Genomic DNA, 26,678 nt, shown 5'->3' on the forward strand with positions numbered 1-26,678 from the left:
ATATTAAAAAACGTGTATTCTTGTGTCATACAGTATTGATAATTTATTTTCCTATTTACTCATTATATCACTTCTTTTTCAGCAACTAAAAAACTAATAAATAACAAGAAAAACGAAAATATAATGGACAAATGAATTGAAAAACAAAATAAAACCCTCGAACGAACTAATTTCCAAATTGATAATCAATTGATTGAATAATTATTACAAACATTACAATACAATGGAGCTGATGAAAGGTCGTATTTTCCTGGCTCAAACCGTCATATTTTCGCTCTCAGCGTTATTGTTTTGTATTGCTTACGGTGCTGGTATTTGGTGGTCGATGGAGTTGAGAGGATTGTCTGTATCCATGACCTTATGGAGAATATGTTCATCTTATGGAGATAACGAAGCATGCAGTACATTGTCCAACAATTATATGGAAGAGGGTAAGAATTTTCTTTTCTTGATATAAGATATAAGAAAAATGTTGATGACGTTGTGACGGTTCTAGTTAACGTCATTTCCCAGCTTGCACACAACGTTGTTTCAACGTTCATCTAATGTTCACAACGTCCATATAACGTTAGATGAACGTTGTAACAACGTTGTGTGCCAACTGGGTTGACTTGAGGTATCTTCCCCTACCATTTGCTTACACAGCATTTTTAAACAAAAGAAAGAACAACTTTCTCCCTCCCGCGCTGTGCGATTCCTAATTTAAAAAAATTGTTTTCTTCTTAAATGTGCTGTATCAGCATAAAAGGTGCGCCTCCTTTCTATATATTATGAACAAAAATATCTTTAAACGTAGTATCAGTTAAATTTAGTTGTTTAAATGAAGTATTGTATATGCTCCTAAAAAGCTACTTTCATCAAGTTTAATAGCCAAATGTACAGGAGGAAATCTTCGGAATAACTAGCTGTGTGCTCTCGGGTACCTAATAAATGGGGGTTTTAGAATAAGTGGGGTGGATTAAAAAATTCTCAAAACTTAATAAGCAGGGGTGCTAGAATAAGAATGTTTTAGGTGGAAAATTTTCAAAAAATTAATTAGCAGGGACACGCTTATTAGGTACCTGAGAGTAAGAAGTATTCTTTGTGGCGTCAATCAACTAAATCATTCTTACTTTTCTTCATTTTTCAGTCATTTTGACGACACGAGCTTGCGGTGGCATAGTCGTTCTGATGTACGTTGTACTCATTATTCTCATTGCTATTTGGTGGTTCAAACAACGAAGGAGCGCGGGCGACGCGGACGATCATTTCTTGTACGCGCGCACATTGCTCTTCCTATTTCTTGGTAAGTTGCTACACCTCTGTCTCACTGAAATGTTCGAGTCAGGAAAAGCTTTATATCTGTTTCCACCTCTGTTCCGTTTATAATTTCTCAGCCGGTAAAGAAAAATGTTGTTTTAACCAGGATGGCCAATAAGTACACGTTTTTTTTTTTTTTAAGAAACACACTTTTAAGAAACATGAGGCTCAGAATGCCTAAAAACTAAGAAACATATAAGAAACATGCTGAGGCTGAGAATGAGAAAATAACTATTTTTAATTCGGTTTCTTTTAAGAACCTTCCAATCCAGCCTTCCATGAGACTGATGTCAAAAAGTTTAGAAACATGGAAGAAACATTTAAGGCTCAAAAGGCCGATTTCTTAAGAAACATTGAGGCTGCTTGGTAAAACTAGTTTCTTAAAAAAAAAACGTGTATTGGTTTGCATTCAAAAGTACTGTTTTACTTATTTGGAGATCTATATTCACGCACTAAGGTGAACTTCATCCAATTAAAACACTCGGCTTCTGCTCATCCGTTACTGGAAAGATTTCTTATAGATTTGCCTATGGGTTTCTTCTTATTTCTGATAGAAAGTATATCTATAGAGGTCTAAGCTAGGTACTGCGTACTGGCGAAATAAAAAGGTTCAACAAAGGTCATGTATGTAAAGGGTTGCTAAGATGTCTGATTATCAATTATAAATTTTTTTCGTTTCAGTATTATTTTTGCTCATCACTGTCACCCATTCAGAGAATTGTCCTCCCAAATACATGTTCGGTCATCAGAAGATGCCATCCAGTGTTGCTTACGGTTGGGTGTTATCGCTCATTGCTCTCATCATGGTTTCGGTACCGTTCGTTTGTCATGCGTTCGATTCAACGATGTTGTATCGATCGAACTTGGATAAGAGATAACTGGATAAAGTTTGACGATGTTTTTGGATGTGTTGTGATGAATAGTTAGACTGTCTATCAATGTTTTTGATTTGGGCCTGAAGCTAGAGGTAGCATGTAGTATTTCGTATGTGGTAGGGGTATCAAATGTATTAGGATTTCATAGATGGATGTAATTTACACTGTTCGCTTTGGCTGTAATGACAGAATATTATTTTTAAGGACATGTGCTTATTCCAGGGTTTCCCAAGAATTTTGCAATCGCACTGAATCGCATGGTATGGCATGTTCATCAGTGAGAAAGAAGGGCTTGAACGGTTTGTAAATTGTGGATTGTAGATTTAAAAAAAGGAAGTTTTATCCTTTTTATATTACTAGTACTGGGGCCTCCCTTAAATCTGATTGGTCTACGTCTACAGCAAGTTTTTCTTTTTTTATTTACCTTTAAAACTTAGTAACTGTTCACATTGGGAATTAGTTAAGAAAATTTCCCTCAAGTTTAACCTCCGCAATGAGCTTCTATCTAATTTTCAACTCCCAATCCAATTATTGATGCTCTTTGTTTATGCAACGGATTAGAATAGGTGGATTAACTTCTCTCGTTGCTCCCAAGAGAGATCCATTGTCTTCTCATTGTTACAAGAAAAATCTGTAAATGACTCTGCGCACTCCTCGTTTAGTTTTTTCATTGTTTTTAAAAGAACAATTTTCCAATTTATACAGTTTCGAAAACGAATTTGTCCTATGATTCGATCAATTTTGATGATTTTGCAAATATTTTAAATCCTGCACTTAAGTTTTAGCATCAACAAACGCTAGACCAGTTTTAATGTAAATTTTTAATCTTTTGTCAATGGCAATCTTCAGATAAGTGGAAATTAACGTATGGTCTATAACTAAGAAACTATCGATGGGTCACGAATGGGTTGCATACTGGTGAAAGAAGACTGTATTTAGAATTAGGAAAATAAATTTCAAATTATTTGGCTAATTTCTGCATTGGATAGAAAGGGCTAAAAAAGTGCATTTTCTTATTTAAAATGTACCACGTGATACGTAATGACCAATGAAAATGTTGAAAGTAATGATTTTTTACAACTTTTTTACAACTTATCAAGTTTTAATTGCTAGCAAACTCGTAAAAAAGTTTGATAACCTAACGAGGAGTGTTTTCTATGAGTTCTTAATCCACCTATTCTAATCCGTTGGTTTATGTTTAGGATTTTACTAACTGGCTGATATGTATGAAAGTATGTTTTTAGTTTGTAGATTTTCGTATTTATTTTTTGCTACTTTTTACGGTTTTTTGAATCTGTGAATTTGCATTTTCTTTTTATCTTTTTACTTTCACATTTTTGTACTTTCTCCATTGGGCTTTTCCAGAAAAAGGTTTTACCCCCACTGTTGAGGATATTGATTTTTCGAAGTATCGAACCCCCTGGATATCCTTCTTTATTAGTAAAGACCCCCTGGATATCCACTCTTAAAAATATGCTGAATCCGCTGGATATCCTCTCTTATAAAGATTACCTTACCTCTGGATATCGGATTTTTTACTTGAATAACATTTTACCCTGGATATCCGCTCCCTTGTAGATATTTAACTCCCTGGATATCCACTCCCTTGTAGATATTTAACTCCCTGGATATCCGATATCCTCAACAGGAGGCACGGACTATTTCTGGAAAAGTTTATATAGAGATACCATATTCACATCCGTTTATAATGGACGATAATCATTCAATGCTACTTTTTTTCCGCTTTTTGATGTCAGAGTCAATTTTTAGCTTCGGCATCATTGCCTTGTTTAAAGATATCTATGATATAAATAACAGGTGCAATCCTTACGCCAACGAAGCAGAAAGAATTTTCCATGTTTTTGATTGCGCAACTTGGCAAGGACGCGAAAGTCGTTCTTCCTTTTGTGTAGAGAAGAAACGTTGAATAACGCGCTAAGTTCGAGTAGTTTACCTAAAATTTACCGAATCTTTATCTTTTTATTGAAATGTATTTTGTAAATAGACTGAATTTTAGAGTGAAAGACAAATTAACAGAACAAACTGGATATAATGATTTCTATCATTCATACCTTATCGGGGAAAAAAATGTCGGAGTTTTATTTAGTCGCGGTTTTTTTCGTCGGGGATAAGTTTCGTCACCTAGAGGCATTTTCGTCACTTTTCCCCGACCAAAATTTCAAATTCGTCACTTTTCCCCGATAAGAATTTCAAATTCGTCACTTTCACCCAACTAAACTGTCCAAAAGAAATGATTTCCTTCACTAGCTCGAAAATAGATCTTGTAATTCGACGTTTAAAGCAATAATTGGATCCGGTATAAAATTTCGGGTAAATGTTAGTCTAGCAAGCTAGACGACTAATTCAGACATATTAGAAATAAAGCAATAAAGTAAATTTTAGTCTTCTAGAAACCTTTGTGCACTAACTCCAAACAAAAAAAAAGTGTCAATATCGCAATTAAAATTTTTTCCTGCTCAAAAAAAATTCTTGAAAATAAAATGTGTGTGGATTTGTGTGTTAAAAATGTTTCATTTGAGTTGATTTTATTTTGAGAGTTTGTTGTTGCTTAATAAATTGTTTTCTCGCTACGCAAGTTTCTGCGTAGCTAGGCCCGGTATCTATAAGGCTGGAACACCAGATTCTTCCAGTCGTTTATACAAACTAAATCCCGTATCATTATTTGTGTTTATTATTAGTATTACATGCATTATAAACGACTCCAGTCTAGGTAAATGTTTTCGTCGGGGATAAAAAAATCAGGTACAAGTTTTGGTCGGGTGATAAAATGTCGGGGAAACATTTTGTTGGGGAAAATTTTCGTCACTTTCCCCCGACATTTTTTCCCCGATAAAGGTATAACTCTTAGGCTATCTATTGAGTTCCACATTTTTAAGTCAATCTTTACCCCTTTCTAGGACCTTGAAAACGATTTGGAAATATTGTAATTTTCTTGGTAATTTCCTTTTCGTTCCCACTTCGATCGAAAACGAAAAACCTGGTTACGAAAAAACATAAATTTTGAAGCTGGTAGATGAAATTCTATAAACACCTTGCCCGGCGGCAAAAGTGTTTGACCCCTTAGGAGTATAGGTTTATAAAGCCCTAAGGGCGAGATGGAGTGCTTTAAGCTCTTCCAAGCAAAAAAAAGTGAATATCGCAAAAAAGATATGCTGCTATTGTTTTCGAAAACCCGCAAAGCTTCTGATTGGTAAAGCGCCGAAATTTATTGGCGCATTGGCTAAAAAAATTGTCCAAAAATATAAGCACACCCATGCTCAACCTGGCACAACCCAAATTAAGACGTTTCTCAATTTACGCATTCACGCATTTCCTTTATCAAATGCCACGCATCCATGCAACCAAAAAAGCCCATCCACGTAAACCGCTAGGGGGAGGTTTTAATGAACTTTCTTCTTCTTCCTTTCTTTCATCTACAGTACCACTTAATAAAGAAATGTAGCAAAACCTCAAATTAACGAACGATTCTATTTTCCCCGGCCATTTCCTAGTCAAATCATCATAAAAAAGTTTCCAAAAGGCGGACAAAGGCTTTTGCACGGAATGGCCAAAACTCTACTTTTTCTCTCTAATTTGCGAACATCGACGGTCAAACTGGTCACACTTTGAAAAATTAGACAGGATTGATTTATCCAATCTATTTATTTCTTAAATACGTCTTCAACGACGACGACTTTATCCAGTCGGTGAATTTACTTACGTCATAAAAATTATAAATTTCAAGGACATCAAGGCGACTATTATTCATAAAAACTAAATTGAATAACCATTCTCCCATGTCCTAGTGTCTCTAGAAAAGCACATCGGACAAAAACTTTACATACTTAACCCCTTAATAGTACCTTATACCTAAATTAGAGCACAGGATTGAAAGGTTTCTAAAAGGCATTAACAATATCTCTATATTTGTGTACACTAACAGCCTTACTTGTTGATTCTTAAATAACTAAGCAACATTACTAGGGTGATATTTTATGAGATACTGCAAACAATGATGTTTAAATCTTCTAAACCCATTTAGTTGATGTAACCTGCTTATATTTAAGAATAATATTCACCAAACTGTGAAAGGTTGAGGCTTTTCCTGAAAATATAAGCCCTGGAAGGGTAGGAAAGGCCAGATGTCAGTCTCATTTTTTTACATATTCTGTACTTAAAAATAAAGAAACATTCATAAAATGTCATCTGTTGATGGAAATGACCTGAAATCTTTTACAGTTGTTCCCTTAATGCCAATGATTAGTTGGCTAGAGAAGATCAACCAATATTTTGACAAAAATTAACCTTTAGAGCCCTTAAGTGGGCCTGATTTAACATTTTAAGAGGGAAAAAACAACGAAGTTAAGCAAATTTTCTATCGACCATATCTTTAAGAGACTTCAAAAACCCACTGAGATTTTTTGAGGCTATAAACTAGACCTACTAAGGAAGCCTTGCTGAAAGTTTCAAAAAAAATTGGTGTTGCCACAAAAAGATACGCCATCTTGAATTTTGCTCCAGATCTGCCAAAATAGCAATTTTTCGGCCATTTTTGACGGTTACGCAATGATGGATATCCTGAAAATGTTATTTTTGTGGCCAAAACCCAGCAGTAAACCACTCCAGGTCAAAAGTTTGCTTCAAAAAAGTCTCAAGGACCATCAGCAGAATCAGCAGACAGCTAAAAGTGCTTCCAAACCCAGATTACACAAAGTTTGAAGCCCTCTACAGGAGGTGCTAAAGATTTTCGGGGAAAATTTTGGAGACTCAATTTGATTTTACCTGATTCCCTACAAAAAGTTCTTGAAATCCACTGTAAATCAGCTTTCTAATGTCCTTGAATAAAAATTCATTGGCTTTCAAAATCTGCTCCCCACCAGAGTTCATGTTCATGATTTTTAGGGGTCAATTTTTGCTTAGTAGCCTATCTTTGAGACGCTATATCTGCAAAACTACTTGAGATATCAAAGTGAAATTTTCAGAGTCTTATTTTCTTGTGTGATAGATCATTTGGTCAAAAGTTCATCAAAATCTAAGAGGGTGAGATATCACACTTTCTTTATTCTGAAGATTTAAAAAAAAATGGCTCTTAACCGTTCGATTGAATTGGTCAACCAAATAACCAGCTCTAACGTACATAAAATCATAAGACTATTGGTTCCATTGAGTTAACAGAAATAGCTACTTGGGCCTTCAAGTTATTATGCAAAGCAAATACTTCATGAAACAGATTACAATTTTCTGATATTTTAAGCAATAAAAGGCAGTTGGATCTGTAAGGAGAAGAAAAAGGTTGGAAATTCCTGTCAGAAAAGTAAAACTATTTTGTCATTTCCCCTCGTTTGAATATTTCATCTTATAGGTAACGGTACAACGATAATATAAATCATAAACTCTCTAAAGTTGAGCAGGTGTCATTGGCATCAAGTTTCCGAAAAGGAAATGTTGTACAACTGGAAACTTTGACAATACTTCCACTTTATACATTTTAATCAACCCCTGGTTCACTTTCGTCCAATGAGGAACGGCAGAAATGCCCCAAAGTACATTGGAATGTTCTGCGAAAGGGCCTGTCTTCACTTGGTTAATGTACTGTATACACTTGATAAACATGTAATCGGATGAATAATTCTCAATGATTTTATCATCCACAAATTTAGCAGGTGTGATACTTTGATGACCTATCAGTTGAGAGCTGCCCCAGATGAAGGGAACGAATTGGAAATCATCTAGCCCCCATACTCCCTGACTTCCAGCAGGTTCCATGCGGTACACAGTCTGTAATTTTCGAGACACCTCTAGATAGCGTTTCAAAACAACATGTGCTAACGTCACATTGTCACTTTCCACTAAAACTTTCAATTTATATAAACAACAAATGAAAAACAAGAAATTCGCTTCATGTCCAGTCCCATAATCGATTCGAGTTGAATTACCAAATGCATCGTGTAGATAGGCCTTTAGTTCGATTACAGCGCCTTTTTGTTCATCCGGCAAAAGAGATAAAATTAGTTTTTCAGAATCCTTCAAAAGTCTAGCATGCCAATCACGAAAAGACTTATTTCCGAATCTTTGGGGTTGTTCGCATGGCGGATATTCTTCAGTCCAGTTGGCAACTGTGTCTAATAATTCAACAAGTTTCAATATGGTTGTCGATGATTGAGGATTTTCACTCAAACTTTTACTTTTAACAGCATCATTAACGGAAAGAATGAGTCCCAAGAGATCTTTGTAGGCTTCCGATTGACTCCACTTACCAAGGCTCTGTAATGTTTTGATTTCACGTTGTGGCTCTTTGAATTCCATCTGATAATGGTTCTTTGTCTATTTGATATTGAGAATTTTGTTTTTATCTGAAAGAAGAAATAGACAGTATGGAAATCTGTTCATGTAATACGTCTATGATGAGAGTTGGCTAAATTCTTATTTCAAGTTTCATGGCACTTCCACGCCAATAGACCTTTTCATAAATTACGTCACGAACATCATTTGTCTTGTATTCAAACAATATTACCATGGTGATTATGTCCCTTGAGACATTGAATGATTTTTTTTATAAATAGAAAGTAGTTTTAATAAAATCCGCTGGGAGTTAATCACCTTGGCAATAATTTCAAAACGAGGCAAGTGATGTTCGTGACGTAATTTCTGAAAAGGTCTATCTTCAGTGAAATACCTTAAAACAAACCAAAAAAACTTCATCTTATTCTTCTTAAGGACTTATCGTCTAAAATATGAAAACTGAAGAAAAAATACTAGAGAACTAGCATATCTTTTCAAAATGTGAAAAGTGACTCTTAAGGGCTACATACACTACACAATATATTGTCAGGAAATATATTGATGATATATTGCTGAATGTCGACAATATATTGAAAAGGTGTCCGCAATATATTGTCAGCTCGATTTGCAATATTCCAACAATAAAGGGGAATTGTTTACAGAAAGAAAATTCCTTTATATAATAGAGTACCAGTTGTTTACTTCGTACATTACGGTCCGCAAACCATATTGTCGAATATTGTTCGTCAATATATTGTGTAAATAACAAAATAATTACCAATAATATAAATTTACTAAAATTCAAATTTGAAATAATACACCGATCAATTCCATCGAAAAAATTCAATAGAAGTCTAATACAATAGTATAAGCATTATGTACGTATTGTACAGAAGGAATTGTGAAGTGACGTGAGGCTCAAAAAGAGTCTAAAATTCTTTCTAAAATTTCTTTGTCGCTAAAGTTAAAGGACTCCTTTTCTTAGGACATTTTCAACGTCCACCTTGGTTAGTTAAAGAAATTTTAAAATCTTTTAACTATAATAGCTAAAAAGTAAAAGCAAAATATTAAATCCTCTATGATTAAATATACCATTTGACAAAACAAAAAGCAAAAAACTAAACCTAAATAATGAACCAAATACATTAAAAGTTAATTGAGCAACGACTCTGTTTCGGCAATGAACTTTCGTTCAAAAGTCTCTTCAGAAAATCGCTTACTAACTGAACTTCTTGCATTCTGACATAAACGATATCGTTGTTTGGTGGTCATTGAAAAGATCTCATTCAAAGCTTTCACATATGAATCACAAGAATCAGCTAAGAAACCTGTTCTTTCTCCATTATGTTCTGTTACAATATCCATTTTAGGACCAGCAGAATCGTAAGCCAAAGTCACCAAACCACCAGCTAGAAATTCGACAACTCCGATCCCGAAATGTTCATCTTTCATTGTGTGTATACCAACAGTTGATTGTGCTAAATGTTCAAGTAGGTTCTCATAAGAGACATTCAAAAAGAACTGAACACAACTTGCAATTTGAAGCTCTTCTGCATACTCTCTTAACATTGCAACTCGACTTCTATCACCGTCATTCCTACAACTCCCAACAAGCAACAACCTATAATTTTCACTTTGATCAAATGCTAGATTTTTGTGAAATTTAGCAAAAACTTCTAACTGTAAACGATGATTTTTCTCAGGACGAAATTGAGAAACAGAGATTATTTGTCGTGGAAAGTTCTTTCCATTTTCATTCTCATCCAAATAGAGTTGTTCAAGCCTTCTTGTATCGCATGGTGGATAGACAATAGACAGCGTTGGAGCTTCCAGTTTCCAAATACTTTTAATATGGTTACTGGTCCATGTGGAGTTGACCATGACCTTATCACTGCATCGTCCACAACAACCGTAGGTCCAGGCAAATAATTTATAGTAAATAATTTTGATACTTGATAAAATCGGATTTTTGGCAATGTAGTTAGCATTGTTGAAATCAGCCTGTCGTTCATTAACTTTAGATAACATATCGGTGCTAATTGTTGGATAGTGAACATATGAACATGTTTTGGAGCCACCAAAATATTTAAAAATGGGCAATGTAAAAGCATAACCCATAGTATCAATATAAACATCAGGGTTGAACTTAAAGAGAGCTTCAAATCCGAGGATTATGGAGCCTAAACTTTGACCAAGGAGTGTTAGAATTGGATACCTTTGAGCAGTGACCCAAGCTCTTCCTCTCAAATAAATAAAATGAACTTGACCATTTATATCAATGTTGAATCTTTCTTTAGCTTTTTGGATGATTTCATCTGGAGAAGCATCTGTGTCACCAGTGTAAATTACAATTTTGACAAAATCATAACGTTTGTGTAACGCCCTAATGGCACACCACAATACTCGTTCACCACCCCCACCAGCGTTGCAGTATGGATGAAAAAACCCAATAGTTACCGATCGTCCGTATCTACTATCACTTTTTTGAGATTTGGATGGAAATGTTCTTGCTAATTCATTTGATTTGGTTTTCAAATATAATCGTGTTAATAAGATAAACAAAGTTAATCCAGTGATGAAGATTGTAACCAATAACCATAAGGGAGTATCCAAAACCAGCATGTACAAACTCCAAATAAAATGAAAAGGTAGAGTCAATGCACTCCACAAATCACCAGAGAAATATGAGACTTCAGAGTTCGTGCCTCTAATATTGGAATCGTCAAGAGTAGCATTTTCTACTCCATCCATTATTTTTCATTCCTATAAGAAAGGAGTAAATTTGTAAGAAGGTAAAAAAATACCAAGTACCTAACAACCTTTAAACTGACTTATTATTTCAGAAGGGGCCTAACTGGCATATTATCAAAAAGAAAAGATAGAAAAATATCTGAAAATGAAGATTGAAAAAAAGAGGAAAAAATCAACTTCTTCAATAAAGTACTATGATTATCATTTCCACGCTAAGCAATTCTTTTGAACATAGAACATTATTGACGTTAAAAAAATTTTCCAAAAAAAAACTCGAAAGATATAGCCACCCGTTTATTGCTGATTGACTTCTAAAACCATCAAAAAACGACAAAAAAGAGCCTTTTTTCAAGTCAACTAGGGAAAAGTTTTGAGCTGTATTTTCAGTCCTGGCAATTCAGTTATTATTTTGCTTCAGCAATTTTTTGCCGCGGCAAAATGCTCTTTAAAAAGATAGTATTAATATAAAACTCACATGTATAATTGGGATTAATTAAAGTGTAATCTTGTAGGAGAAAGATTAATTTAGCTTTTCTTAAAAACCAGAAATCATTAAATTATTTTATCTCTTAAAACAAACCCTTCAAAAAACCATAACATTAGACATAAACGCATGCTGAACAAGCTAGATGCTAAATGGACCTACCTGATGATGAAAGCTAGCGTAATAACTAAAACGTGAAACGTCAGAGAAACGGGTGGAAACGATATGGAAACGGGGGGGATCGCCCTGGAAACGGGGAGAAACGACAGGGAAACTGGTGGAAACGACATGGAAACGGGGAGAAACGATTGGAAACGGGTAAACGACCAACAGTACAGTGAACAAAGCTTCTGTTGTATCATTAGTCGGTTCCGGTCGTCGCATACGCCGGTTTAGCAAAGCCCTTAGGATGATAAAGATGGTATTGTTGATGCTCTCAAACTTTATTTTTAAGGGGAATTCGAATAAGTTTTCATCAACCACGGGAGTACATTTCATATCGTAAATATCTTTTTATGCTTCAAATGGAATAAGACATAGAATGGGACTTCTTCACCAGAAATAGTAAATAAATAGTAAATAATAAATCTTCAATTGTGAGAGTTTCTTCAGTAATTTTAAGAGCGATTTCAATTTAATTTTAATCGAAAACGGGAACTTATTGAATTGAGCACTAAAACGTCAAATTGAGAGCGTCTATATATCATCAGTGTGTAAGAATGGAAAATATATAAAAAAATGTTGCTTGCTGTATTTACGAATTTGAGGTCGACATGACGCGCCTTAGAAGACCAAATAATAACTGCATTTTCGAAAAACAATAAGATTTCTTGTTTTAAAACTGCACGAAATCCCTCTTTCATACTCGAATCAACCCCTTGGCAAAATTTGAGAAATTTTTCATAAACTCGCCAAGGAGTAGATAAGCTGAACGCATCATAAGCCCTTTTGATAGTAAAGGGGAAACGTTAGACTGAATTAATCCCAAAGAACGAAAAATTACCACTTAAAATGGTTTAAAACTAAAGATATGACAAATTTTATGTTTTGTTACGTCATTTGGGCTCTAAATGATGTCATCGAATGTGTAATAAACTTTTCACTCTACTGTAACTATTTCTTCATTGACCAAATATATGCTCATGATGATTTCCGATCCAATAAGGGGCCAATCATTGCTTAAATCATTCTCAAACTCTAGATATTGTATTTTATTTTAGGTATTTTTCAAAGGAGTTTTGAAAACGAAGATTCCAAATGCTCATTAAGATGATCTGCTAAGATACGTTCAAAAATCTTGGAGACGACAGGAAGTAAACTTATGGGTCTGTAATTTGACTTATCAGTTGAGGAGTCTTTTTAAAAACTCGGAATGATGTCAGCGAGTTTAAGCCTATCAGGAAATGTTCCTGATGAAAGACAGTCACTGAAGCAAAGAGTTAGAAATGGGACACACGACCTGGCATCAATTTTAAGCACTCAAGTCGGTATATTTCCACTCACAGATTTCTTTGGCTTAAGGCTCAAAATAGCTTTGAGCATGTCTTGCTCTCCAATTTGAGAAAACTCAAACTTAGCCTCAGAAGTTTCTTGTTTAAGAATTTCCTTAATACTTGGATGATTTTCAAATTTTGAAGTTAAGGAATTATCAGATTCAAAGGCAAGTTTTTGCAATCCCAGCTTGGAATATTCTCAGTTATCCTATTGAAATAATAAAAAACGTCCACAGAATTCTAATGGGAAAGAGGTGTACTCGGTGTACTTCAAAAAAAATAAGAATTTAGAATGTTCCATAATATATCAACCATAAACAGCCTTAAGTCCTAAATTTTAGTGCAAATTTTATTTTCTATGAAGCATTGACATGAAATGTGTAGCCTTAAGTCCAACACATCTCAACCTTTGAAGTCAATTATCTCAAAATGGAAAAAATGGACTTAAGGCTGTCTTGAATTGACATGGCGAATATGAATTGAAAATATCTGCAATATCATTATCAGATGAAAACAAAATATCATTCTCAAGCAAATGAATTCTTCCATCATTAGCACAACTTTGTTTGAGAATTTAGGTTTTATCGCATCCCAAAAATGTTTTGGTTTATTAGTTGTACTCATGAAGTAAGCTTTCCTTGCTTTTCTGTTCAATTTGACAACCAAATTTCTTTGACGCTTATAACAATCCTTGTCCTCAGGTTTCTTTGTCTTTTGAGCCAAGGCTTTGAGATGTGATCTCAGCATGATTGCTTTTCTGAGATTCTTGGTAACATAAGGTTTGTTATTTGCTCTAAGATATTTGGTTTTCAAAGGTGCATGTCCATCTAAAATATTTGTAAAAATATTTTCAAAATTATCATAATTGCTTAGTGCATTGTTGAATATACAAGTGTTTAAGCTCATAGAGAAATTTATCTTTGTTAAAGTTTTTATAATCTTGATATTTTATAATTTTGGGTGGTAATTTTTCATACTTTGTTTTAAGCATAAAATAAATCAGATTGTGGAAATCGCTAAACCCTGTCACTACTGTTCCTGGTTTTTTTATGGTGCTTGGTGTATTTGTTAAAATTAGGTCAATGCAAGTGCCTTGGGCTGATTTAAAGCATGTTTTAGATTTCATGATATTGGTAAATTCACAAAATTCAAGAAAATTTCTCAAGGATCAGTAGGTTCAAGATTAAAATCACCACAGACATAAACATTATCATACGCTGGTTCATAATGATAAATAGCTTCAGATAAAGTATTAAAAAACAAATCAACGAGTATTCTATCAGGTCTATAGATATTAAATCTTTTTTAATTAATCTTTTTGTTTTTCAGGTATACCGCCAAACATTGACGTCATCGTGTATGGATTTAGCATGAACAATAGGACCGACAGACTTGACAAAAGGAACAAACAATAAGAGGACCCGAGAATCTTACGATGAGGGCGTTTTGTCTCCGCCTGAGTTGAATTGAATTGAATATATTTTCGCTGCAACACAGCAGGATAACCCCTTACAAAAAAAAATAGATTTCTCTAATACAATGGGGAACCTAGAAGAAACTGAAAAATTATTACAGAACTAAAGAAAAAATGAATAAACGATTATCATAATATTAGTAGTGACAACAAATAATGAATATAAGAAATATTTTTACTTTTATTTTATGACAATTTCTTTGAGTAGATTTATCTATAAAGTTCTTCCACCACCCACCCCTCCCACCCTGGGAAAACACACTAAGTTCTCGCACACACAATACACGTACACACGTACACACACACACAAAGATTATTCGTCTTCAGCTTTGTATTTGTCTAAATAGAATTTTGTAGCTAAAGATTTTAGTTCATCAGTATCAAGGTTGTGAAAATCAGTGTCAGGATGATTTATTAGTAACTCATTCCATTGTTTTGACGAAAGACGAGAGAAAGAGTTAAGTCCAAGATTTGTGGTTTTGACCGTTGAAAGTTTTAGTAGTTTTTAATAGCTTTGCCCCTGGTGCCAGTTTTGTGATCAATTTCATCAAAATTAAGTGTTGATAGGACATCAGATGGAAGATTACCCTGGAGGTATTTTTGAATAAATAAGATATTCATTACTTTCACCTGATCAAAGATTTTGAGTAATTTAAGCTCAGCAAACAGGGGAGTGGCAGAAGTTCTTGGCTCACTAAAGGTCATGAGTCTTACTTAGTGCAGTGTTTTGAAGAGTAAGAATCCTATGTGTGACAGTATTGTCACACAGTCCCCTGAGTTGACTAGCATAGCGAACATGAGAAGCAAAAATTGCATGATAAATGTTTAGAAGGATGTGAATTGGAACATAGTGACGAAGTTTGGATATTGCCCCATTTGCCCTTCATGGGAACGAAAAATAACAAACTCAGTTTTGCTAGCATTCAAAGAAATTTTGTTGGCATTAAGCCAGCTGACTAAAATTCTGAGATCAGCATTAACCCTCCCACAAAGACTCCATACAGTTTTTGAAAAATTTAGTAAATGAGTATCATCAGCAAAATGATATGTTTCAGAGGTTCTTATACAGCGGTGAAGATCGTTTATATACCGGGTGGCCCAAAAAAAACTTAACATGATTTCAAATTCTAATATTTTGACGTCCTTCCTTTCAAACTTCTTACGATTTCAGACAGATAAACTTTAAAGCATTTTGCTTTATTTGTGAAAATTTCAGACAGATATCTCAACTAGATATGGTTTTATGCACAAAAGACTATGAAAGGTAATTTAAAAAACCCGCAGAAAATTGGGATTTTACAATTCTATCATGTTCGCTTTGCTCTCTACGCTCTATGTCTTTTCCCTTCTTGTTCTTTATCGAAAAGAAGATGTTGCAGTGTTGGAAGCCCTTGCAATGTAAAATTGACGTTAACACTGGTTGATTTTCATTTCAAAAATCATTCCAATTCTGCATCAAGGAGAAAAGACAGTGAAGTAAAAAATGGTTCTGACAGAAAAGCAAAAAGCCGTCATTGAGAACGATTTCATCGAGAAAGGTTGGAATGCTCATAAGATTTGGCAGGAGCATCCATCGTTTGAATGCTCACGGATAGCTATCCACAACCTTATCAAAAAGATTAAAGAGACTGGATCAACTGACCGAAAGAAGGGAAGTGGTCGGCCCGTGACTGCTACCACCGAGGAAAATGGTGATCTGGTGGAAGAGCTAATTTGCTCACAAGAAGAAAACCCCGGTACTCACAGCTCCGCTAGAAAGATTGCTCCTCAGATTTCGATCAGTAGATCTTCTGTACAACGCCTTGTTGTGAAAAGGAAACTACGGTGTTACAAACGAATGACAACACCTCAATTGACTGATGGTTGCCGTAAAAGAAGAACTGAACGAGCGTCAAAACTGTTTCGGCGATTCACCATGCATTCAATCCCTCGATTAGTTTTCCAAGACGAAAAGGACTTCAGCTTACAGGTAAAGACAAACCGCCAAAACAACAGAGTCTATCACAATGGTCCAAAGACAGACGTGGAGCCAAAACGGCTTTTTAGTGAGCGAAACAAGCAATCGGTAAAGGTGATGGTTTCCGCGATTTTTTCTTGGAAAGGAGTGAGCCAGCCTTTTTTGTTGGTGGTAGCAAAATCAAAGTGAACGCCGAATCTTATCTAAAACATCTGAAAGACAAGTTAATCCCTGCTGCCGAGACAATGTACCCACACAACGATTTCACGTTTGTTCAAGATAGCGCACCGTCTCATCGTGCAAACAAGATTCAAAAATTCCTTAAAGAGAAGTTAAAGTCACGCTTTGTGAAAAACACGGACTGGCCGCCGAGTTCGCCTGATTGCAACCCCTTAGACTTTTATTTTTGGGATCGAGTTCAAGAAAGAGTCTTTGAAGGTCGGCATTGCACCCCATTTCAGTCAGTAGAGGAGTTGGAAGCTCGCATCAAAGAAGTTTGGGGTGAATGTGCGACCGACCTGAAAGAAATCAGAAAGGCTTTAAAGCAATTCCTTCCTCGTCTCCAAGCTGTAGAATCGAAGGATGGTGGTTCAATCAAAACCCTTTTCGGATAAAGAAATGACTATCTGAATATTTATGCTCGTGTAAATTAATTGTGTTATCTTTCTTTTCAACTTGTATTAGATTTTCGCGATGAAATGAAAAACATCTTTTCATAAAAAGAAATAAAAACAAAAAACTGACGTCAATTTTTTATTTTTCTGCTGGTTTGGTTTTAGACCTTCCAATACTCCTTAAAGCATAACTCTTTCTTGGCATCTCATATCTTCAAGAAATTTTACACAAAGATCTAAATTAGAATTGTAAAGACATCCTGAAAGTTTCGCACTCTTACGGCTAACATACGTCAAATAAATCACTTTCGAAATCATGTTAAGTTTTTTTTGGGCCACAACAAGAATAGCAGAGGACCCAAGACTGAACCCTAAGGAACTCCATGATTAATAGATTTTAAAAGGGAATTTGAGCCTGCAAGAGAAACATACTGGGAGTGGATAGTGAGGTAAGATCGGAACCGGTCGTTAACAATGCCTCTGACTCCGTAGTGATCGAGTTTTTCAAGTAAAATTTTGTGATCAACTGTGTCGAAAGCCTTTTGTAGATCGACAAATACACCACAGGCAAACCCACCATTATCAAGATAGTTTCGGATACGTTCGACAATATTAATGAGTGTATGCTCAGTAGAGTGAGCCTTACGAAAACCAAATTGTCGAGAGTAGATTTGATTATGGTTTTCAAGAAAGTCAGAGAGACGTGAATACATCACTTTCTCAAAAAAATTTTCAATGTTAGATAAAAGTGAAATTGGCCTATAATTAGAGACTTCAAGGGGAGAACCTTTGTGTTTGAAGACAGGCACAACTTTAGATATTTTGAGAGTAGAGGGAAAAATACCACTGAGAAAGGAGTAGTTTATCAGCGCCGATATTGGCACAGAAATATCAAGTCTTAAAAGTTTAAGGATTTTAATAGGAATACTATGAGGACCACTTGCTTTATTTATTGAGAAAGAGCCAATCACCTTCACAATTTCTTGATAAGTGGTTGGTGCTAAGAGGATGGAATGCAGATTTGGATCTTTCATGAAACTGCTGAAGTGATTGTAAGAAGGCAGCATTTTTTCATGAATAGAATCAGCTATAGTAGTGAAAAAATCATTGAAGGAATTGGCTACTTTTTCAGGATCTGATGTCAAAGAGTCACCTGTGATGATTGAAATGGATGATTCTGAGTTAGCCCTTGTTGAGATTATATCACGAACACCAGACCAGACTTTTCGAGAGTTTTTAGAATGGAAATCAAAATATCTGATGTAGTGGTTTTTTTTATTACGCCTAGTCAAAGTGACTATCATATTTCGATATATACGATATAATTCATAGAGTCGATCTTTGGACTCCTTAGTTTTAGCCTTAGCGTGTTTTGTCTGGTAGTGGTCACGTTTTTTGATTGACTTCAAAATTCCTGGCGTTATCCATGGTTTTGTTTTTGATCTAACTTGACGTTTGGTAAGTTTGACTGTGGGTAGTTGTCTCTCCACAAGTACTTTCATTTTGTCATTAAAAATATTGAAACAGGAGTCTGGATTATGACCAAATCTGAGCCCGCAGAAGATACTGTTTAAAAAGCGGGGGTGAAAATATTAAGTAATCTTTTTGTACAGTAAGTGTTTATTTTGCGAAATATATACTGTCAACTGCTCTAACTTGGGACTATCTGACAAAACATGGGACAGCAATTCGGCCACCATTTCAGCAAACCTCCAAAGTAATTTTATTTGAGTTAATGAACAACGTATTAAAAAATACACGATTTCTCTTTCGATTTTACAGTAAGTGAAAATATAGACCAGATATGCAACAGTTCCATGTTTCGACCAATCGTCCCAAGTTAGACCAGTTGATGGTAAACATTTTCTAATATGGTCTACAAATTAGCATTTCTAGAATTTTGATAATGGAAACTTAAATACATAATGAAGAAAAAAAAAAAACCGTTTCAATTTTTTCAACACAAGGTATTATTTCCCAAGCTGTCTGACGACTGTATGGGTTGTTGTTGTATGTTAGGCCTTGGGGATGGTGCCGTGGTATTAGTCAACCTTGGCTTCTGTGCAGGAGGCCAGGGTTCGATTCCCACTCACGGCAGTTCACTTGGCAAGTGAACGTTCCTTCGCCCGGGTCAACCCATGCCATGTGAGGGGAATTGGGTAGTCAGTTCAAGGTGCTGACGAGACGCTCATTAGTAAGCGTCTATAGTTACGAGAATAGGCCTCTAAAGCCTCCTGCAACTCAACCAAATAGAAATAGAAAGGATGCGAAAAATGATATATTTGGAAAAACAGTCAAATACCGTAACTTGACTTGGTCTAATGTTGACATCCCTCCTCTAATCAGTCCATCACAAAGTGCCATATAAACAAAACTCAACATTCTCACAAAAGTTGTCTTTTTTATATTCCCAAACATTTGTGTAAAGCGTTCACTTCAACAATAATTTATGTAATTGCAATTTTGGTCAGTCCACAGTTGGCTTCAACATATACACGTGTTTTTATTTACGTGACCGAAGTGCCTACTAAAACAATCCGGGGGAAAGTGGCAAAGCAACACAGCAGATTATTCGTAAAGTAAAGAATCTTTTGGCATTTACAATCAAATCATTTTTGATTTTTGAATTTAGGAAATATAATATAATATATTATATATTATATTTCCTAAATTCAAAAATCAAAAATTCATTTTTCATCAGTTTTATGCATATATTAATTTGCGAGATATTCTATTCGCCGCGCGATTGCACTTTTTCGTAGACTAGGCAATACTTTTTTTTACTCGCGGAATTGTTGGTAACTTTTCATCTTCGTTATTTCTAAAATGAAGCACAACCGAATAAAAACGAAACTTCAGAAAGTTGCATATTTCCAGTGAGTAAACGATTCTGACAATCAAAAAAATTGACGATGATGATTTTTTTTCGGTCAGGCAAATGTCTCGAATAGACCTTTTTTTAAAGAGGCAGCCATGTTGAATAATTATATACTCCAGCATAAAAACAATGATACAGCCATGCATAATTTTTAAATATGCATGATACAGTAATTATGCATGGCTGTATCATTGTTTTTATGCTGGAGTACATAATTATTCAACATGGCTGCCTCTTTAAAAAAGGTCTATTGGGGGTTCTAGTCTAGTCTAGCCTTCGCAAGATTGAAGCGTTTGGGTAAACGAGACAAAACTCCAAAAAAACCTGGTGTTTTGAAGCCCTTCGATCGAAATATCGCTGTTCCTGTTTGTGACGCATTGCTAATTTCCACACCCTTTTTTAAAGCTGAAAATAATAAAAAGGTCGAAACTATTTATCTTTGCATATACCTAAGAGAGGAAAAATCTTTTTTCAATCAGTTATTCCATCTTCCATCAGTGCGTCACAAACAGCGATATTTCGATCGCACAGAAGCGCTTCAAAAGACCAGCTTTTTTGGAGTTTTGTCTCGTTTACCCAAACGCTTCAATCTCGCATAAGCTTAGGGGTCAAGACTAAAACCCCCAATACGAGACATTTGCCTGACCAAAAAAAAATCATCATCATCAATTTTGTTAATTGTCAGAATCGTTTACTCACTGGAAATACACAACTTTCTGAAGTTTCGTTTTTTTTCGGTTGTGCTTCATTTAAAAAATAACGAAGATGAAAAGTTACCATCAATCCCGCTAGTAAAAGAAAGTATTCCGACTAGTCTACGCAAAGTGCGCTCGCGCGGCGAATAGAATATCTCCCAAATTAATATATGCATAAAACTGACGAAATCCTTTCTTTTTTTATGTTTAGGTGACGTCACCATCGATGCTGACTTGACAATGGAGAACCAAATTTGGCAATGCATAATTATTACGAGCGGCCGAGAAAGTTTGTGTGACGCAAAAATTGCGCGATCAACAAAGCGCTACTGTAGAAAAACGCCCGCTGAAAATTGAAACTTGGAATTTATTGAATATTTCACTAATGAAGTATCAATTTTTTTGTTTTTGTAATTATTATAAATTCGTAATTTTTAAATACTATTTTTTGAAAGTCAAAGGACAATTAAAGTGAATTTAAGCTGATTGGGTGGATATTGGGCGGGGACGGGCGTTTTGCACCTTCCGAGATCGGAAATTAAACAAGAGTAAAAGACGGGGGCGTCTTAGTATGTAATATTAATTCATTATTTTCTTATTTTTATTTTTCACGAATGAAAAATGAATTTTTGATTTTTGAATTGGGGCCATTCAAAAAGTACGTTTGTCGCCGAGGGGGGGGGGAGGGGGTCAGCAAAAAAGCAAACGAAAACGAACGGGGGGAGGGGGTCAAGTCGATCTGTGTACGTTTGCTTTTGCGGGGGGTGCTTGTCACAAGCGTGACTTTTAACTTAGTCTATGAAAAATCTTTTTCTATCTATCTCCTAATTACATTTTTTCTTTGAATCGATAACCGAAGATAATTGTTAATCCCCTAAACAATTGTGTATGTTATAATTGTTTAGCAATTATTAGATAATTAGAGAGCAAAAACTTAAGGTGCGATAAGATTAAAGAATAACGCTAAAATCATACTCTTTGAACTTACCTTGTCTAAATTCTCCAATTATCGGGGGTGGGGGTAAACATTTTGAGATAAAAACGAACGTACAAAGGGTACTTCAAAACGAACGCTGACGAACAAGGGGGAGGGGGAGTATGAAAATAGGGAAATTTGGACGAAGGTATTTTTTGAATGGCCCCATTAGGGAAATATAATATAATATATTATATTTGATTGTCAATACCAAAAGATATTTCTTTACTTTACAAATAATCTGCTGTGTTCCTTCGCCACTGACTCCCGGATTGTTACACTAGGCACTTCGGTTACGTAAATAAAAACACGTGTGCATGTTGAAGCCGACTGTGGACTGACCGAAATTGCAATTACATAAATTTTTGTGGAAGTGAACGCTTTAGACGAATGTTTGGGAAGTCAAAAAGACAACTTTTGTGAGAATGTTGAGTTTTGTTTATATGGCAGTTTGTGATGGACTGTCCATATTATTCCTATCTCTAATTAGGAGGGTGTCGGAATAGACCTTTTCGCCTTTCCATCCGCCATCTTGAATTGTATGCAAAAATATAGGAACGAAAAAGCTGTGGTTGGATTTAGTTGGAAAATATGCAAAACATATGCAAGTTTACACAAAGATTAAAAAGACAACAAAGCATCTTATAAATAAATTTTATAATCATTAGAACAATAAAAGATGGAATTTCTTAATCCAAAAAGAAATATTTACCGAACAACAAAAGCCTTTTAGGAATTTGTTCTTAAAGACATTGCATATTCTGTTTTCATGCCATTAAAAAATTCCACGAAGACGGAGTACACACATCAACTTTCAAAACACGCAAACTATATTAATACTTTCTTTTTGCATATGTTTTGCATACTTTCTAAGGGAATTTCACCACGGCAATTTGGCCACCATAATTTTTGCATACAATTCAATATGGCGGATGGTAAGTAAGTAAGTAAGTAAGTATTTATTGCTCCGGCCTAGGAGCCTTTAATTCTCTCTTCCGACAAGAAGGGTCGTCAAGACATTTTTTGTTTGTTTATCTAATCCGATAATCTATTCCGATTTAATAAAAACGGATTATCTGGATTTCGATAATATTGCGAAAGTATTTAGAAAAAGATGGCTGCCGAAAGTGGGCTTAGCTGCAAATCTCAGTGAAAGATAGTGATCATTTTCATCATTATTCATGATGTTTTGGACATGATTTATGAGAATTCTGATGCATACTGGTCTATAACAATGTGGAAAGACTTTGGAGAAATTTTGGCCATGAATTAAATCTTGCATATGGCTAACTTCTCTAGTTTTATGGACGCCACAAAACAACCACAAAACCATAAAACTCTGTGAAACTTTCAAACACACATCCATTGGAATTCGAAAGACAATACTAAAATTACAACATTACAGTGCAAATTTGAAAACGATCTGAGCAGTTTTTGTGGTGTTATGTGTATGGCTGAAAATGATCCTGTTTTGTATTCATCATTTTTTGACTGGGCGACCGTTCCTTTTGATTTTTCAAACCCGACACAGATATTTTACAAACATATCACTATGAGAATTCAATAAAGGATACTAAAACACAATTCCTGTGTGAATTTGAACAAGATTGGAAAAAAATTCACAGTATTATGGCTGAAAATGATCGTTTTTGGACTTTGTCGTAATTTCATCGCGGCTGGCGACCGTTCCTTTTGATTTTTCAAACCCGACACAGATATTTTACAAACATATCACTATGAGAATTCAATAACGGATACTAAAACACAATTCCTGTGTAAACTTGAACAAGATTGGAGAAATTTTCACAGTATTATGGCTGAAAATGATCGTTTTTGGACTTTGTCGTAATTTCATCGCGGCTGGCGACCGTTCCTTTTGATTTTTCAAACCCAGCACAGATTTTATACAAACATATCACTATGAGAATTCAATAAAGGATACTAAAACAAAATTCCTGTGTAAATTTGAACAAGATTGGAGAAATTTTCACAGTGTTATGGCTGAAAATGATCGTTTTTGGACTTTATCGTAATTTCATTGCGGCTGGCGACTGTTCCTTTAATTTTTCAAACCCGACACAGATTTTTTACAAACATATCACTATGAGAATTCAGTAAAGGATACTAAAACACAATTCCTGTGTAAATTTGAACAAGATCGGAGAAATTTTCACAGTGTTATAACTGAAAATGATATTTTTTGGACTTTGTCGTAATTTCATTGGCTGGGGCGACCGTTCCTTTTGAAGATTTTTCAAACCCAAAACAGGTTTTTTCCAAATATACCACTATTTATTACATACACACTATTGTACCATTTTATTTGGTTTATCCTACTCTCCCCCAAGTATTATCCCAACAGAAAAAATAATGCTTAGCTAAAAGCCCGTGGCCTCTAATTTAGGCTATTTTTCTCCCCGAAATTTTATCTGGACAATCAAATCAAGAACTTGGAAATATTGACTTCTAAATGTTTATCTCATTTAGCTCCAATTTTGAGCTTTTTAGTCGAGGATGAGTGGGTGGGGAGTGGGGTTGGTTCTTTAGGCAAGAAAGTGCATGTGTAATCACTTAGAAGAGCTAAACTCCCAGCTGGTTTATTTATTCGTTAAGATTATTTCTCATACTCGCTCTGCAATAGAATTATTACTTTGCTTTCTGATCTGTTCTGATTAGCAGTTTGTGGGCAACGTTGTAACACAACTAACTCAACAAGCTCATCTTTCACATCTTTTAATCTCTTAAGCCGGAGCTTCCAGCGCAGCTGGTTTATTTACCATTTAACACTACAAAAAGATACAAGTGATGATATGCACAAAAAAATATATGGAGGGAGACCGCCTTATAGTCTAGCTTATCAAAAAGATGCGGCCACCTAAGTACAGATTGCGTTTATAACACTTTGTAAAATTATTTATAAATATTTATATTTTTTAAGAATTTTTATCTAATGAAGAATAAATTAAAATAAAGTTTTCTAAACTTTCTTGGTAGGGGAGGGGTGTGCTCAGTATCTCCCAAGACAGTGAGTAAGGGCGAGAGATTTAACAAAACTGAAATCAGATGAGCTCAGGGTAATATTTGGGTAAGATCGCTGGATGCTGTTCCAATGTGTTATGCAAAACTTAGAGAAAGATTTGTTCCCAAAGGTAATGGTGTTGTAGGAGGGAACAAAAAGTAATTTCGAACATGCTCCTCTGGTACTTTGAGTGTTTTCGTCTTCAGCATCGAGCTGAATAAAGTTAAAAAACTCCAGAAGGTCAAAGGGTAATTTGTTATTTAGGAATCTGTGGACAAAAGATATATTAAGGCATTTGACAAGGTCAAAAATCTTGAGAATTTTGAGGTCAGAAAAGAGTGGGGAAGAAGGGCATCGAAACTTGTTAAAAGTAATAAGACGTAAGGCTTTCTTTTGAAGGATAAATATAGGCTTAGAAGTGGTATTGTCAGTGAGACCCCAGAGTTGGCAACCATATTGAAGATGGGAATGAAAAAGAGCATAATAAATGTTAACTAAGGTTTTTGTTGAAACATAGTGCCTGAGCTTAGATATAATACCATTTGCTCTGGCAAGTTTAGCTGATAAAGATGTGGTGTGGGCTTTCCAGTTGAGGTGCATGTCAATCAAAACGCCAAGATACTTGATATTTGAACTTTGAAAAATCTTTTTACCTCCAATTTTAAGAAAAGGGACAAAAGGAAGAATTTTTCGACAGTGTCTGAAAATTAAAAATTCTGTTTTTCCAGCATTAAGGGATATTTTATTGGCTTTGAGCCAAGTTTGGAGGGATCTTAGGTCACGATTGACTCTGTTGCAAAGGGAAAGAAGATCATCATTAAAATGTAAAATATGGGTATCATCAGCGAAATGAAAAGTTTCACTTGAAAAGATTGCATTGTGAAGATCATTAATATAGATTAAAAATAAGAGAGGTCCTAGAACAGAGCCTTGTGGAACACCATGAGGGATTATTTTAATAGAAGATTTTATTAGATGAAATAGAGACAAACTGGGATCTGTTAGATAAATATGATCTGAACCAGTCATTAGCCTTTCCTCTAACCCCATAGTGGTCGAGTTTTGAAATTAGAATAGAATGATCAACAGTATCGAAAGCCTTTTGCAAATCAACAAAAACACCACACACAAAGTTACCATCATCAAGAGATTTCCGAATACGTTCAATAATATTAAGTAAGGTATGGATGGTTGAGTGAGATCTACGAAAACCAAACTGGCGCTAAAAAAATACTCGATGAGAGTCTAAGAAAGTAATAAGACGAGAGTACATAAGTTTCTCAAGAATTTTCTCTATGTTGGAAAGGAGAGATATAGGGCGATAATTGGATATTTCAAGAGCCTTTGTTTTTGAAAACGGGAATAACTTTTGAGAGTTTAAGCATTGTGGGAAAACAACCAGATTCAAATGAAAGGTTAAAAAGAAAAGAAAGGGGTCCAGAGAGATCAAACTTTAGAAGACGAAGAATTTTTGGGGAAATGCTATGAGGGCCAGATGATTTGTTAAAGGATAAAGAATTAATTGTTAGTAAAACTTCAGCAGGGTTAACACGATCAAGAAAAATAGAGTTCCTAATGCGATTTTTGAGATAGTGAGAGAAGTGACGATTGGTTGGACCAATTTTGGAACCGACAGTATCTGCAATAGATGTAAAAAAGTCATTGAAGCCATTGGCAACAATGTTTGGATCAGAGCTGAGATGGCCATTGACACGAATAGATGAAGGAGAAGATTTGGAATCAGATCCTATGATATCTCTGATCCCTTCCCAGACTTTCAAAATATTTGTAGCATGAACAGAGAAAAAACTGGAATAATAATTATTCTTACTTTTACGTGTAAGAGTAACTATGAGATTTTTGTATGTTTTATATCTTTGG

At 35.0% G+C, this 26,678-nt stretch overlaps 3 protein-coding genes across 3 annotated transcripts; 1 reads left to right on the forward strand and 2 right to left on the reverse strand.

Annotated features, from left to right (window-relative positions):
• The first annotated feature begins 140 nt into the window (after positions 1-140).
• Positions 141-2,266, forward strand: LOC136824644 (uncharacterized). Its single transcript, XM_067080634.1, has 3 exons — positions 141-431; positions 1,130-1,285; positions 1,981-2,266. Exons 1-3 carry the CDS (start codon positions 224-226, stop codon positions 2,175-2,177), a joined length of 561 nt encoding a protein of 186 aa, XP_066936735.1. The 5' UTR covers positions 141-223; the 3' UTR covers positions 2,178-2,266.
• Positions 2,267-7,497: 5,231 nt separating this feature from the next.
• LOC136824571 (serine/threonine-protein phosphatase 2A activator-like) lies at positions 7,498-8,550 on the reverse strand. The gene has a single exon (XM_067080554.1). The coding sequence runs from the start codon at positions 8,478-8,480 to the stop codon at positions 7,572-7,574; it is 909 nt and encodes a 302-aa protein (XP_066936655.1). The 5' UTR covers positions 8,481-8,550; the 3' UTR covers positions 7,498-7,571.
• A 1,019-nt stretch (positions 8,551-9,569) lies between these two features.
• On the reverse strand, positions 9,570-11,252 carry LOC136824570 (GDP-Man:Man(3)GlcNAc(2)-PP-Dol alpha-1,2-mannosyltransferase-like). The gene has a single exon (XM_067080553.1). It carries the CDS (start codon positions 11,205-11,207, stop codon positions 9,609-9,611), a length of 1,599 nt encoding a protein of 532 aa, XP_066936654.1. The 5' UTR covers positions 11,208-11,252; the 3' UTR covers positions 9,570-9,608.
• Between the last annotated feature and the right edge of the window lie 15,426 nt (positions 11,253-26,678).

Source organism: Clytia hemisphaerica, unplaced genomic scaffold (genome assembly GCF_902728285.1).
Source record: "Clytia hemisphaerica strain Z4C2 unplaced genomic scaffold, Clytia hemisphaerica genome assembly, whole genome shotgun sequence".
Lineage (NCBI taxonomy): Eukaryota > Metazoa > Cnidaria > Hydrozoa > Leptothecata > Clytiidae > Clytia > Clytia hemisphaerica.